General features: G+C 35.9%; 1 protein-coding gene across 1 annotated transcript in view; it reads right to left on the bottom strand.

The window, feature by feature from the left end:
* Window positions 1–1,312: 1,312 nt before the first annotated feature.
* The window catches only part of GAB1 (GRB2 associated binding protein 1), a 118,599-nt gene continuing 104,202 nt past the window's right edge, over window positions 1,313–15,709 (bottom strand). Inside the window, exons 7-11 of the mRNA XM_016206928.2 lie at window positions 13,979–14,068; window positions 12,182–12,275; window positions 10,982–11,105; window positions 8,809–8,931; window positions 1,313–5,549 (exon numbers count right to left, since the gene is read on the bottom strand). Coding sequence (XP_016062414.1) covers window positions 5,391–5,549; window positions 8,809–8,931; window positions 10,982–11,105; window positions 12,182–12,275; window positions 13,979–14,068 — 590 coding nt within the window. The 3' untranslated portion in view covers window positions 1,313–5,390. The remainder of the gene's footprint in view (window positions 5,550–8,808; window positions 8,932–10,981; window positions 11,106–12,181; window positions 12,276–13,978; window positions 14,069–15,709) is intronic.

The raw sequence follows: 15,709 nt of genomic DNA, 5'->3' as shown, positions 1-15,709 counted from the left end.
TTTTTTCCCCATTGACTGCCTCCACCCCACCCCCAGGCCTTCCCCATACCAATGTTTGTGTCCACAGTTATGCGTATAAGTTCTTTGATTAATCTCACCCCACCCACTCCCCCACCCGTCTTCCCTCTGAGATGCATCAGTCTGTTCCATGCTTCTATGTCTCTGGATCTATTTTGTTCATCAGTTTATTTTGTTCATTATATTCCACATATGAGTGAGATCATGTGGTACTTGTCCTTCTCTGACTGGCTTATTTCACTTAGCATAATACTCTCCAGGTCCATCCACACTGTCCCAAAGGGAAAAAGATCCTTTTTTACAGCTGCACAGTATTCCATGGTGTAAATGTCCCAGCTTTTTTACCCACTCATCTACTGATGGGCACTTGGGCTGTTTCCAGATCTTAGCTATTGTAAATTGTGCTGCTGTGAACATAGGGGTGCATAAGTTCTTTGCGATTGGTGTTTCAGGTTTCTTAGGATATAGTCCTAGGAGTGGGATCACTGGGTCAAATGGCAGGTCAATTTTTAATCTTTTGAGGAACCTCCATGCTGCTTTCCATAGTGGCTGCACCAGTCTGCATTCCACCAGCAGTGTACTAGGGTCCCCCTTTTCTCCACACCCTCGCCAGCACTTGTAGTTCGTTGATTTGTTGATGGAGCCATTCTGACAGGTGCGAAGTGATACCTCATTGGGTTTTTAATTTGCATCTCTCTGATGATTAGTGACTTTGAGCATTTTTTCATATGTCCTTGGCCATCTGTAAGTCCTCTTTGGAGAAGTGTCTATTTAAGTCCTTTGCCCATTTTTTAATTGGATTGTCTTCCTTTTGTTAAGTTGTATGAGTTCCTTATATATTTTGGATATTAACCCTTTATCAGATGTGTCATTGGCAAATGTTCTCCCATATAGTGGGCTCCTTTTTTGTTTTGTTGATGGTTTCTTTTGCTGTGCACAAGATTTTTATTTTATTTTCTCCTTTGTTTCTCTTGCCCTAAGAGATGTATTGGCAAACATATTGCTACGAGAGATGTCTGAGATTTTGCTGCCTAAGTTTTCTTCTAGGATTTTTATGGTTTCACATCTTATATTTAAGTCTTCTCCATTTTGAGTTTATTTTTGTGTATGGTGTAAGTTGGTGGTCTAGTTTCACTTTTTTGCATGTACCTGTCTAATTTTCCCAACACCATTTATTGAAGAGACTGTCTTTACTCCATTGCATATTCTTGCCTCCTTTGTCAAATTAATTGAGTGCCATGGCTTGGGTCGATTTCTGGGTTCTCTGTGGACTATTTAAGGTCTTGAAACCAAATTGTTTAAAAAGTTTTATTTGGTAGCAGAAAATATCTACAGTTGGATCTTTACAAAAGAAGATATGCAAGAGGGGAGAAATAAATGTACATATAAGATTTTGCTGTTGAAATTTGGGACGACCATCAACAATTGATTTAGGTTACAAGAGCTCACACAAAGTTACGTCTTTTTACATAAAGGAAGCAGAAGCTAGTCTAAGTTCTTGACTAAATAGTTTGTTGAAACTCTTAATAGACATTATACTGAATCTAAAGAAAGATTAGTCTATGGAAGAGAAGACAAACTAAATTATTTCAAACTGTAGTACTATATCAACATTTTTAGTCAGACTGAAACCAATTATCTCTACAACTTGACAACTGATTTTTCATCCCATCATGTCTATGACGTCTACCATATTCATTTACACCATGGCTTTTCATCTCAGTGTTCAGTATTTTAAATTACATGCAGATTTATATATATCAGATGCTACAGACAATAATTCTTATTTGGGGATGTACGTCTCTCTCTGGGTGTGTATCCATTTGATTTGGTCACATGTACAATCTCTGTCATGGACCTGATTGCTTATCTGACAATGGAGGACAAGACCTACCAGAACGGCCCAAAGGTAGGAGGCCTATGAAGGAGAGCCCTGCTGTTTCTAAAGACTTTGTATTCGTTCAAAATACTAATACCAGAACTTTTTAATGGGCCAAATAAAGAGGCACTAAGAGTGTTTGGGAGCATCTTAACAAAATATAAAAAATACAAATTTCACTCAATGGGAAAGCAAAAAACTTCCACTAGTGGGGGAAAAAACCACATTGGTGTTCCAGTTTCACTGCATTTATGACGACTGTGACCCCCATTAATTAAATATAAAGAGTCCAGAACAAATTCTGACTTAGGACCTTACTGTACAAGTATAGCAGTATTTCTATATCAAATTAAATGTAGTCAGTGATTAAATACAATGCTACACACACACACATACACACACATAATCATAGTACCTTTATGGACCTCTCTACAATGCTCACAGTAGCTTATGTATGGACAAAAATAAAGATGACGGTGTAAAGCTGGAATGGAGATCAGAACCACCTTTCAGAGCTTACTAAGTGACACCGTCCGTGGGTTAAATAGCTTACATTATTCAAGTCTGAATCTTGATTTTGAAAACAGAACTGTGCTTTGGTATTCAAACCTTTATAAAATTTTACAGTTTTTCAAAATAAGGGATAAAAGGTAGACAACATCAAACATGTGGGAGAAAAAGACTTCTGACATAACTGTCACATGATTAAACCAGTGGTTTTCAACCCAGGCCTGGTCAGAACCCAGCTTCCTGGAGGTGATCAGAGGTATTAAAAGGGGCATCAAATTTTCTTTTTATAAGTACATATTTTAAAAATGTAATAAAAATGCACATCCTAATCTGTTACATACCCCAAGTTTTCCGTACTGGAGACTGCTTATGTATTAACTTCCACTACCAGGGTAATTATTTTGGTATCAACCTTGGAATACAACTCCAAGAACCTCCTGAGATGTGTATTTGAAAACTATTATTTGCAATTACATATGTTTGTGTGAATTGAAATTTTCTTGACAATATGCAAATAAAACAAGGGATAGAAATAAACTGGCTGCTGAAGCTTTCACCAGCCATTAATAACCTCAATTTCATATCTGTGTTATTCAGAAATATTATTCTTAGTCATGGACTAAAATAAGTGAACATAAATGTGAACTTAAAATACATTTATACTGATAAAATAAACTTTTCAGGCTTTCTGTATTGGGGTTTCACAAAATTTTATTTAAAAAAGATTCTAGTGCTAAAAAAAGTTCGGTAAATAGTGCTCTATAAGAAACTGTCTTTTCATTTAATTTGTTACAATGTTCGATGTCTGAAACAAGCTGCCTGACATTTCAATTCTTAAATTCCTCTGAACGTGGGAACATTTCTACATATTAAGAGTGTTGCAGATCTTCAAAAATGGAAACTCACAATAAATAAGAAATTACACAAAAAAATTCATAATTGTCTTAGGCTCTTCTGATAGGCAGCTTTAAATAAGATTTCTATTTTTGAATTAATATATTTATTGTTGTGTTTTAGTCTCAAAATATGTTCTTCCTCCATGTAACATAATTTTGTATCATCACACATCAAACTGCGTTGTGCGTTTTGAACGTTCAGGCACATTTCAATGACTTTAGATTTTATTTTGTGGTTTCATAAAAGAGCTTGCGCACACCAAACTCAAACAATCTTTTTTATTTAAAAATCCACCTCAAAATTCACTTCTGGGTTTTAGCCTCTGTTTTAAAAAGAAGCAAACATTTAAAAGCATCAAATGTTACTAGTCTACAATTCATCATCTTGTTATGGACATTTTTAGTTTGTGGATTGGGGAAATAACCCATTACATCAATTAGGCACAGTACTATGGCCGAGGGGCCAGAAGTCAGGGCACATCTGTGTACTCGGGCAACATAGGTTTGAATGGAGGGGGTCATGCCTCAGCTGTGGGCACTCCTATCTCTGTGCCCCCTCTAAAAACTGTTAGTAGGTTCAAATCAATACATAAGAGATTGTATGTCATTTAGTTAAAAAACAAACAACTCTATCTGCTTTCTAAATTAAGTAGCAAAGCCAAGACATAATATAATTGTAGCCTCACTATAATTTGTGGTCTTGATATCCGTCCCAGGACCATGTTATCGGTGAGAAAGAATTATACGATTTCTCTGGTGGTTTCAGAAATCTGGTTGAAAGAGGTCCATGACTATAAGATTTCACATTATAGCAAGGCTCCAATATTTCTTGAACTGGGACAGTGAATATAAATCACAGTACAAAATCCTTAATTTTTTTTTACTAGAAAAGCAACAGGTGCTACATATGAGAATCACTTACATAACATCTATTTTTCTTTTTAAAAATGCAAGTATAAAATATTAATTGCATAGGGATTTAAATATAAGGCCAAGTAGAATATTAAGTAAAGTTAAAAAAAAAATCATAGAAAGGGCACTATGGTGTCAAAAGTTAGAATTTCATTCTTAGAGTAATAAATCTGAATTACTGTCTAATTAAAAAAAATCACAGTATGTTGCTATAACTAACAGTGAATGTCAACTGCGTCACTAACTCCAAATTGGAAATCAAACATTAGGACTAACAAGAAACAAAGCTCACTGTCTAAACCTGATCAGTGTATTAGCACATCAGTGCCTGGTACGTACCTGATTAGTCATATAAACTACGATTTGCAAATAATACAAAGTTTAATACATGTTAACAAGTGTGAGGGCAAATCATCACCTCATGCCATCAGTGATCTATAGGCTTACTTGGTAATGTAATTATTCAGTCTTTCTGAGGTACAAGATCCCACCCGGCAGAATCTTCACTCAATGAACTAAGAACACTGTAATTAACAAAATATAATAAAGTTCTACCACTGAGAACTAACTGTACACGAACCAGAGAACTAGGTCCTAATCCCAGTACACATATTATCCTTAGCATTCTAGAAGGCAGTGAAGGATGAGTCCAACTATACTCTGTAGTTTAATGATCACCACCCGCGGTTTCAGGTAGAAAGGTAAACTGTGAATCTACTTCTCATTGTAATGTTACACTGAAGTTTAAAAGAGCAATTTACAAATCTAAAAGTAGCTTAGTTAACTCAGTATTGTTATCTATAGTAGTGTGAGGAAAAACAAACACTTCCCAAAGGAATTATGTTAAGGTACATTTTTGAATACCCCAACAATGTTTTAAATGAAAAAGTGCATAAATACAGTAATACTACAAGTGTGTTAACTATGGAATCAATTTTTTTCTGGGAGCTAAACAATACTATTTTCCCACGTTATTTACAGATTATGAATTGTTCAGATACCACAAAGCACCATTGACAGTGTAAATTGCTTGATTATGTCTGAAAGGTCCTTTGACTTCAACTCTACTCAGTTGAGGATCTACCTAGAGTAGAAGTGTCAAGTCATCTTCAGTCAAATAGGACTTATCTTTACAATTCAGTTCTCTTTTGTTCAGACACAGCAGAGCAATATTTTCATTTCACACTCTTGGGCGGCGTTTCGGATTCTGTGGACTGTCTTCCGTCTGTCCAAGCTTCTCGGGTGCTCTTCAGAGCTAGGGTCTTCTGTTGGTCAACCACAACATAATCCACTCTCTCATCTGCCACACTGCTTCCCGAGCCACTGCTCTTTTGCTAGAAAAAGCAAATTAAAAAAACCTCATAAATTTCCACATAGAAGAGAATGTTTCTGAGTGAAATTCAGTGTTAAAAAAACAGATACACATGCAATGAAGAATTCGTGAAATTCTATTTGGTCACAAAAAAATAACATTACCTTGATTTAACAATGTTGTCTCTCTCCTAATTGCACACTATTTTTCTTTAAATTTCAAATTAACATATATAATAAGAATTCAAACTAATGCTCCCCATCACAGATGAAATTCTTATAAAGTAGGGACAGCAGACACCTGGTTCATCTTAAGATACACAACTTGCTTTTCTCCCTTTAGCCTTTAGCTTAAGCCTAACCTTTTTTTTTTTTTTATTAATCCTCACCTGAAGATATTTTTTCCACTGATTTTTTTAGAGAGAGTGGAAGGGAGGGAGGGAAAGGGGAGAGAGAGAGAGAGAAATATCGATGTAAGAGAGACACATTGATTGGTTGCCTCCTGCAAGTGTCCTGACCAGGGCTGGGATTGAACCTGCAACCCAGGTATGTGCCCTTGACCAGGAATAAAACCCGAGACCTTTCAGTTCAAGGGCCGACACTCTAACCACTTAGCGACACCGTCCAGGGCAAGCTTAACTTGTTCAAGTCCTGAGAACATTTGTCAGTGCTTAGTTTCAGAGCTAAAAAATGTTTTTTGAAAAGCAGTATTTCAGGAATGGCAAATAACATAGGCCGATGGGCTGGCCCTCTTATTCCTAAAATACAATTAAATACTAGCTAACTTAAAACAAAAAATTCTAAATGCATTGTTGGGCTCACTAGAGAAGAAGGAAAATGCCCAAGGTGTGAGGGAAGCAGAGGGAGCAGAGAGTTGCCAAATGGTAAAGACAATGCTGTCTTCACGATTAATGTCAATCTGAGCAAGGTACTCAGGAGGCCCTGGGTGGGAGGCCACGCTGAACCAGGGCTATTCTGTTAAGCTACGGAGCCTCTGACGTGGTCCCAGCATGGGAGCACCACCTGTTTCCCAGCAGAGGCCAATGCAGGATTCCCACAGCCAGCCTCAGCAAAATGAATGAACAATAAAATGTATAAAACACGAGGAAGCCGTCAAAAGTGCAAGTTAGTGCCTGGCCGGGCGTGGCTCAGCAGTTGAGCATCGACCTAGGATCTAGGCAATAGCAGTTCGATTTCTGGTGGGGGCACATGCCCGGGTTGTGGGCTCAATTCCCAGGAGGGGGCGTGCAGGAGGCAGCCGATCAATGACTCTCATCACTGATGATTCTATCTCTCTCTCTCCCTCTCCTTCCCTCTCTCTGAAATCAATAAAGATATATTTAAAAAAGAACGGACTTATTAAAAAAAAAAAAAAAGAGTGCGAGTTAGCAAAACCAAGCACAGATTCAGACCTTGTCCAAGGACTTCAGCTATTAAAATTATTGCATAAACAGTATAAAATATATATGTATAAAATGCTCAAAGGAATTTAAAAACAAGAGTAAATAAAAGGAATAAAATAAGAAAGGAATAAGAAGGTACTCAAATCAGCTAAGCATGTCTGAAAAATAAAACCCAAGCAGAACTTCGTTTTAGAAATAAAAAAATAAAATAATTGAAATTAAAATTACACAAGTGGATTAAACAGAAGAGTTGAGAATTCGTGTACTAGGTGAAAGACCTAAAGATATTATCCAAGTAATCACAAATAGACAATAAAAGAAAATATGAAAGAACAGTAAGAGGTACAAAAAATAGAATGAGAAGTTCTAACTAATGTCTAATCATCAGAAACCTCAAAGAGGAGAATAAAAAGAATGGTGGAACCCTAGCTGTTTGCTCAGTGGTTAGAGCATCAGCCTACACACTGAAGGGTCCCAGGTTTAATTCCAGCCAAGGGCATGTGCTGTACCTCTCAGCTGCAGGCTCGATCCCCAGCCCCAGTCAGGGCATGCGCAGGAGGCAACCAGCCCATGTGTCTCTCTCACATCAATGTCTATCTGTCTGTCTGTCTTTCTCTCTCTCTCCTTTCCTCTCTCTGTGAAAAGCAATGGAAAAAATATCCTCAGGCGAGGATTAAAAAAAAAGATTGGTGGAAAAGCAATATCTATAGATAACGGCTGAAACTTTTCCAGAATTGGTAAAAAAAAAAAAAAGAAAAGAAAAAAAGACAGTATAACTTCTACCAAGCAAGATAAATAAAAAGAAATCTGTGTCTAGGTGTCTAGACACACTGTAGTAAACCTGCAGAATATCAAAGATACAGAAAAGAGCATACCATCAGCCAGAAAGAAAAGACAGATTACCTACAATGAAACTGCAATTACATACACAGCATACTTTCCAGCAGGAACAATGGAAGCCAGATGATAGTGAATAGTATCTTCTACTTATCGAGAGAAATTTACTGTCAATCAAGAATTGTGGAAAAAACAAACAAACAAACAAACCATCTTTTTCAAGGATGAAGGCAAAATAAAGACATTTCCAGTTAAATGAAAACTGCAAGAATTTGCCACTAACATACCTCCACAAAAGGAACTTCTAAAGGATATATTTCAGGAGGAGAAAAGTGGTTAGAGAAGGACAGCTGATGATACAAAAAGGAGTAATAAAAACAGACATTGGCAAACATGCAGGAAAATGTAAATAAACATTATCTATATAATAAGAATACTACTTCTACTGATGTCTAATTCATGGATTTAACAACAACAACAAAAAAAGCACAAAAGTCAGAAAGGGAGTAATTTGAGCTAACACTGGAAAGAGAGCAAAGACAATTAACTTTAGAATGTAAGTAAGTATTTCAATGGTAACCACTAAAAGAGCAGAAAGTGTGTAACTTTCAACCCATTAGAAAGAAAAAAATTAATTTATTAGTCTCCATAACTTTGTTACTTGTGATTTATGAAACAGAATTAGGTAGTCGATTTTACTAAATTAAATTAAACATACTACTAAAATTCCCCAAAAGGAGATATGATTCTTTAGGTTTAAATTGTGAACTGCCTGGCGGGCATGGCTTAGTGGTTGAGCATCAACCTATGAACCAGGGGGTCATGATTTGATTCCTGGGCAGGGCACGTGCCCAGGTTGTGGGCTCCATCCCCAGCAGGGGGCATGCAGGAGGCAGCCGATCACTGACTCTAATCATTGATGTTTCTCTCTCTCTCTCCTTTCCTGTCTCTGAAATCTATAAAAACATATTAAAAAAAAACAAAACACCAAAACAATAAAATGTGAACTAATTGTATATTTACAGAATGAGGTTTCACTTACTTTACGTGGTGGTGTGGATTTCCCAGAATCTAAATCTAGATCGAGGTATTCCACTTGTTTGTCTCCTTTGGGCTTGATCATAGGGCTGCTTCCTCCATCAAGACTGCTACTGCCAAAAAGGTTCTGAAAGGGTAATACAACAAAGTCAATTGTCAAACATTCATGAGACATCCTGCTTTCTTACCTTGCTATCTACTAAAGCCTAAATATTTATTTTAAGAGGACATAGCTTGAAAAATGTCTGCTTAGAAAATTAAATAACCTTTTAGGATTGGGGGGGAAATAAGTAATGTCTAAAAAACTGATCAAAATTTAGCTTAGAATAAGCTAAAAGTAGTTTTAAAAGTCAAACTTGGTTCAAACCAAGACTGGAATGTCAAGCTACCATTAGTTTTGATAGATCAACCTGAATATTATTAAAATGATATATGTATTCAATTACATTTTTACACTACAGGATCCTTATACCCCTTGCTTTCAAATTAAATGTTTTTAAAAGTTCTATATTTTATTTAAAGGCTTTCACACGGAAATTAGTTTAGAATAAGTATGCTAACTAAAGCCTATGAATAATGACTCTATTGGCAAACAGTATTTTATTTCAACCATCTGGAATTTTTACCACTTAATTTCCTCTGCCTTCTCTTGGCCTTATCTCTTCCTAATAGGATTTGTATAATAGTAGGACTAGTCTCTAAGAAAAGATAAAGAAAAAAGGAAGATAGTGGACAGTAATTTTTGCTGAGGTTAAACAGAGTAAACTGGGATTCAAGGCAAAGACAATTGCTAAAAAAATACAGTTTATCCCCTTATTTGTAAGCAGGGCTGCTGACGGCCTATGAGCAACGTTTCTGTGAGTTAGAAAAAGGGGCTCCTTTCTGTGGGGTGACACAGCTCTGTGCCGGGGCCTGCGGCCTGGTGACCAGGACATGGTCTGGATTCCACGTACTCATGAATGCAGCCTGCTGTACACATACACCCTGGAGGCAGGATGGTTATGCAGTAATCAGTCTGTACCACCGAATGGGATGGCCCCATTTGCAGGAACAGATTTTTAAACCAAATTTATCAACTACTTCTAATAAAACATTGCAAAATATTGACGATGATATGTAGGGCACAAAAAAATAAGCAAGTTTTGGTATTTAAGTAGTACAAATAGCCATTTCCCTCCTGCCTATTTTTCTAATTCATAAAGAAACTGATTTTTTCCTCTAAATGACTCGATGTTTCATTCTCACACAAAAAAATCAAGCAGGACTGTGTGTGTGTGTGTGTGTGAAAATTTTTTTGTATTCAAATATGACCAATGAAAGAACCGATTCCTGGAATTTCCCTAATTGGAAACACCTAGAATTCACAGTATCACAAGGCTATGAAAGGAACCCATGAGTTCATATAATGTACACATTTAATTTCAATAAGTTGTTCCTAAAGGGAATTTCTCAGAATTGCTAGTTAAACTGTTTTCTAATTATTACTGGAACTGGAAATTTTTTCATCTCCAAGTATTGTTAAAATTTATGTCCCTACAGGGAAGCCTATTTGCTCCTGATCTAATCTCAACTGGAACAGCCTGTCACTGTGTTCTAGCCTTTAACCCAGTGTTTTCTCAAAACAGTTTAGAAAAACTCTAAGATTCTAGGAGTTATTATGAGCATTCTGCAAATTAAAAAATAACATAAAATAAAAACAACAGTAGTGTTTTTTCTAAAATTCTTTTAAAAATATGTAAAATTCTTGAACATATTTTTGTTGTTATTGTTATTTAAGAATATTTGTCTTTAGTAATGATGCACCGTCATTCGACTTTCAGGAGTCACATGAAGGGTTCAATCTGAAAACACCTGGCTTTAGCTCTTTGTATAAATGAACAGGCAGCATCCAGTATAAGGTATTTTCTTGGTAAATAGGTAGTTTCAAAAGTAAAGTACTCTTAAAAAAACTACAACTGGAAACTTTTATAATTTTTAACTAATTCTATACCTACTTTTTAGATATTAATATGACACTTTGACCCTCTATTGTTTTTAGGTTTTACCACATAATTAAAAAAAAAAAAAGCATTAAAAAAAGTTGTCTTTTATCCCTTTTCCTTAAGTATTAAGAAAGATAAAAGGATGAGACTGATAGGCTGGGAGAAAGAGAGAAGCTAAATGAAGACTTTACATACCGAGTCCTCGCCAGGTAGGTTTGGGTTCATGGGGACATAATTCTCTTCACTGTCGTGGGAGTCGCTGCTTGAGGTTGTGCTATGCACTGAATCCGGTCGGGGAGACATGGGAAACCTGGAAGAGCTAATTACAGAATTGTTATTACAAACATAAACCTCGACAAAATTTCTAAAATCACTTCCAAAATAAAAATGAGTGACAGTTTACATTCTTTCAGAGATATCCACTTAATTTGACAATCACCTATTGTATACACATTTATTATAATACGACTTATTGCACACATTCAAACAAACAACCAATACTTACAGCTATATTGCAAATGTATATTTTTTGGGGCATCAAAATTACCTTTGTAGAACAAAGAAAAAGTATTGCTAGTGATTTGGAGGATAGGTGGAAAGTCAGAGATATAAAGATTTAAGAATTCCGATTGAAAATAACTATACGTATATATGAAACATGAATACATATTCAACACAGGTTGGTAACTTCCTATATTCATTTCCCTATATACACTTAAATAAATCTTAATTAAATAATTCCCACAAGAAACTACCATATTTTCCAGATCAGTCGTTCTTAGAAATTCCTGGCCTCATGAACCCTTTACACTCTTAAAAACTATTGAGAATGCCAAGGAACTTTTGTTTATAGGGGTTCAATCTACTGATATTTACCATATTACAAATAGAAAAAAATTTTAAACATAGGAGTACACAAATTGCCCAGCAGGTGTGGCTCAGAGGTTGAGCATCAACCTCTAAACCTGGAGGTCCCGGTTCAATTCCCGGTCGGGGCATATGCCCGGGTTGTGGGCTCAATTCCCTGTAGAGGGCGTGCAGGAGGCAGCTGATCGATGATTCTCTCTCATCATTGATGTCTGTATCTCTCTCTCCCTCTCCCTTCCTCTCTGAAATCAATAAAAACATTCAAAAAAAAAAAAAAAAAAAAAAAGAATACACAAATATACAATTCTATTAGTTGTCACACAGTATCATCAAATATGTAACCTCTGGAAAATTCCACTCATGAGAGAAGAGAGGAAAATGCAAATGACATCTTAGTGTTTTAATGAAAATAGTTTTGATGTCACAGAACGCCCAAAAGAGGGGCTTCCCAGACCATCCTTTGGAAACCACTGTTCTGGGTATTTTCCATTACAATGAACAACCAAGCATATTTTAAACAGGACTTACTCTCGAGCAAAACTTCTAGTGATGGGAGATCTAACTGGGGCTTGTAATTCTTCCCATTCTGGCAAAGGTTTTATTTCTAAAGGTGCTGGCTTGGCTGAAATAAAGGAGAGAAAAAGAGATTTTAGTATACAGAAATTTGGAAAACAAAATCAGAACTTCTCCCTCTGTATTTGTATGTTAAAAACAAGAGTACACTTAAGACCAGCTAGTTTCACAGATGAAAGAAGGTTTGTGGACATGGTGTGATTTGCCCAAGATTACACAGCTAAACAATTAGTGACAAAATTAATCAGATAGTGGTTCACGGTTGTTAACTAAAAGCCTAAAGCTCTATTACAACATGTTGCGTCTTAATTTAAGTAAATATTTTATGAAGAGAAACTAAATGAGAAGAGAGTAATGTGATGCAGTTCCTTTACAGTTACTTGATTTATACTTTTCACAATTTCCTTATTTTATTTTTACCAAATTTTATCCTTAAATATGGAGACTTAATCTATGTAAAAACGTTCCGATTCTTCAATACTGAAGCATCAGTCATATACAACTCTACATATAAAATAATGTATAAAAAGTATTAAATACAAAACTTTGCTAAAAACAAAAACAAACAAAATTAACTACCAAATCTTCTAAATCAATTCATGCTCAGTCTGGAAACAAATTTAAGAAGCAATAATTATATCTTTAGACTCAAACTCAGCTCTGAGAAAAGGCCACAATTGAACAATACCTCAAGTTTTTAGCTTAATTTAACCAACAATATTCTTGATCAAGTTAAATCAAAATAAATGCTAATATTCCCATTAGTTTTACTTATAAGTGGTCTTTGCTTATTTACCTCACTATTGCAGTAGACAATAGCTGCTAGTACAAACCACAGAGCTCTCAGACCTTAACATCAAGACTGAAACGTTTTTCAGAAACTAATGAAATGAGCAAAGAACTAAAACATTATTATTTGTTAATATTAATTATATTTTAGGAGACTATTTAAACATACTAGGTAAGTATTTTAGTTACCTTTCATCCTGCCATTCTAAATAAAAAAGTTTCATTTTTCCAGGTTTCCCTCTAGTCTTTGTCTATATATACGTACTTTTAATCAACTATGTTATTATTACCATCAAACGATAAGATAGGTGGTCATTTTAAAGGGCTAGGTAGATTCACTGGGGCTTATAATGAAGTATTTTGTCAACTCAAATACAAAAAACTCAATGTGATTTTCTGAAGACTAGATTGATTTAAGTTCAAGTTCAAACAATTTTGCTCATCCATACACTTACAATGGACATGTACAGAATACTGTGCTGGCTGAAAGGATTTCTTTAACTCTTATGTTTCACCTTTTTGAAACCCAAAGGTTAATAGCAGTTTCGCCGTCAAATTCTAAGTCATGGCATAAAACAATTAATCCATGGAAATAAGTCTGTATTCTATCTCAGAACAGAAAACATACATTATATATAAATATAGCAGACAACTGGAATTCACAAGCAGCTCACAAGCTTAAAGAAAACAGTGCATTGGTGTCGAAAGGGTTAAAAGAATGCAAAAGGACAAGACTGAATATCACAGATTATCAAATATTTAACATGCAGCTGTTAATGGCATAACAAGGAGACATTGTGTATTATGGGAAGCATTCATTAGAAATAACGTGCTGGGAAGCTTTATTTACAACAGCAGTTGGATTTAAGGCTCTTCTTTACTTTTAAAGGAAAAAAAAAAAAAAAATCACAAAATAAGTCAATTCCCAGTGCCCCATCCAGCATGCGGTGCTAAAGTACATACCCTTTCTTCTTGCAGCAAAGTCACGTATGGTTTGTGAATCAGTTCGCTCTAAACCATGGGGTTTGGGTCTTAAAATTTTAGGACTTTGACCTAATTGGTAAAAAGAAGACTCTCTTTAATATGTTATTTTTTAATGGGAAAAATGGATTCTATAAAAAAGCAACTGAGCCCTGAGCAGAAACGTTACATCTCAAAAGCATAAACAAAAGTTTGTTTGTGGAGACAATTTCACTCTTGCTACATAGCACTCATGCTCAGTACACTGGAAAGGAGGGAGCTCCATGGACAACAGAGCAAGTAAAGTGTTACAACAGATGGTAGGGTTTTAGTGGGATAAGTGCCCTGGTTAGTTCTTATTTTTATTTGTGGGAAGGAGGAAAAACACAGACCATGTTAGTTTTTCTAACATGCCTTAGAAAATTGGGTCAAATAAAAAAAAAATTTTAATCCCTCAGTCAAATCTCAAGTATACCTGTTCTTTAAAGTTTAGTGAAAGAACTGAGGCCACCTCCTTTCTATTACTCTCTTAATTTGGTGGAGGTATTTTAAAAAGTTTAATCTGACCATCCCTTCGCCTCCTGACCAAACCCCTTCTAGAGAAGCAGGTGGATGCGACAGCGTTTGCTAATCCAAGACCAGCATTTGTTTTCCCTGAATACTCAGTGGCTGTCTGATGACATCACTTTGCATGGATCAGATGTCTAGATTCTGAAACTGCTGATGGTCTAGCTTCAATGTTAAGGATGTGAAAGCATAAATTCGTTTGCCATCATTTTCTTTTCATTGTAATCTCCAGCACATACAAGTAGTGATTGAAAAAAACCTATGAAAAGGACAGGGTTAACACCCAGCGGCTGGCTTCATGCCTTTTCCCATAGGAGATGTCAGAGTCGCAATATCACTTGAATAGGTTATTTATGCTACTCTTTTCTCAATGGCATCAATTTTTCTTTTTTCATGGCATTTACAAAGTTGAGTTAACAGCTATTAGATGGCAAAATAAGAACTCATTGATGTCTAGCACCTTATCTACGAAAATCTATAAGTTTCTTAAAATGTGATTATCTAGATTATAAAACATGAAAGTTCTCTAATTAACCAATTTTCTAAGTGATGCAATTAATACATTTGAGTTAATTCAGAAATGAGGCAGGCCTACCTTAAGATATGAGTGCTAAAATTTTGGGCCACGATCCTACCCCTAATACTGATCTACCCAGGACTCATGCTGGCCAGGCACTTTTCTAAAACAAAAGGGCATGTCAGCTTTTCATACTTCTCCAAAATAGTGTACTTCCCTTCAAAAAAAGTAAAGGGCAGAGGGTAAGCTTTTCCATAGAAAAATACATTTATTTTAGATCCGAAAGGCCTTTATAGACCAAATCCAGCTTCTTCATTTTAGGGAGGAGATAGCCCTAGAGAACGAAGAGAGGTTAAGTGACTTGTCCAGGTCACGTTATTCAGACTAAATCAAGGCTTCGTCTAGCTGCTGCGGATGCCGTGCCCCTGTGCTATCCCATCTTGCTGTTACCTGTCTATCCCTCTGGGAAACAGAGAATCTTAGAAAATCAGTGTTTGGAGTTTCATTTTGAACTCCTCAGTTGCCTGAGATCTTACATTGACTTGAATGCCATAGATGGTGGATATGTGAGTGGGGTGATGTTTGAAAATTACAAATTGCTTTTAGAACTACTTTTGGTTTGTTGGTGCTTACTTGGTGTGTTCTCTGCC

This window comes from Miniopterus natalensis, chromosome 4 (assembly GCF_054644295.1).
Source record: "Miniopterus natalensis isolate mMinNat1 chromosome 4, mMinNat1.hap1, whole genome shotgun sequence".
Lineage (NCBI taxonomy): Eukaryota > Metazoa > Chordata > Mammalia > Chiroptera > Miniopteridae > Miniopterus > Miniopterus natalensis.
Note: the sequence above shows the minus strand (reverse complement) of the source record. Positions and strands in the feature narration are given on the sequence as shown.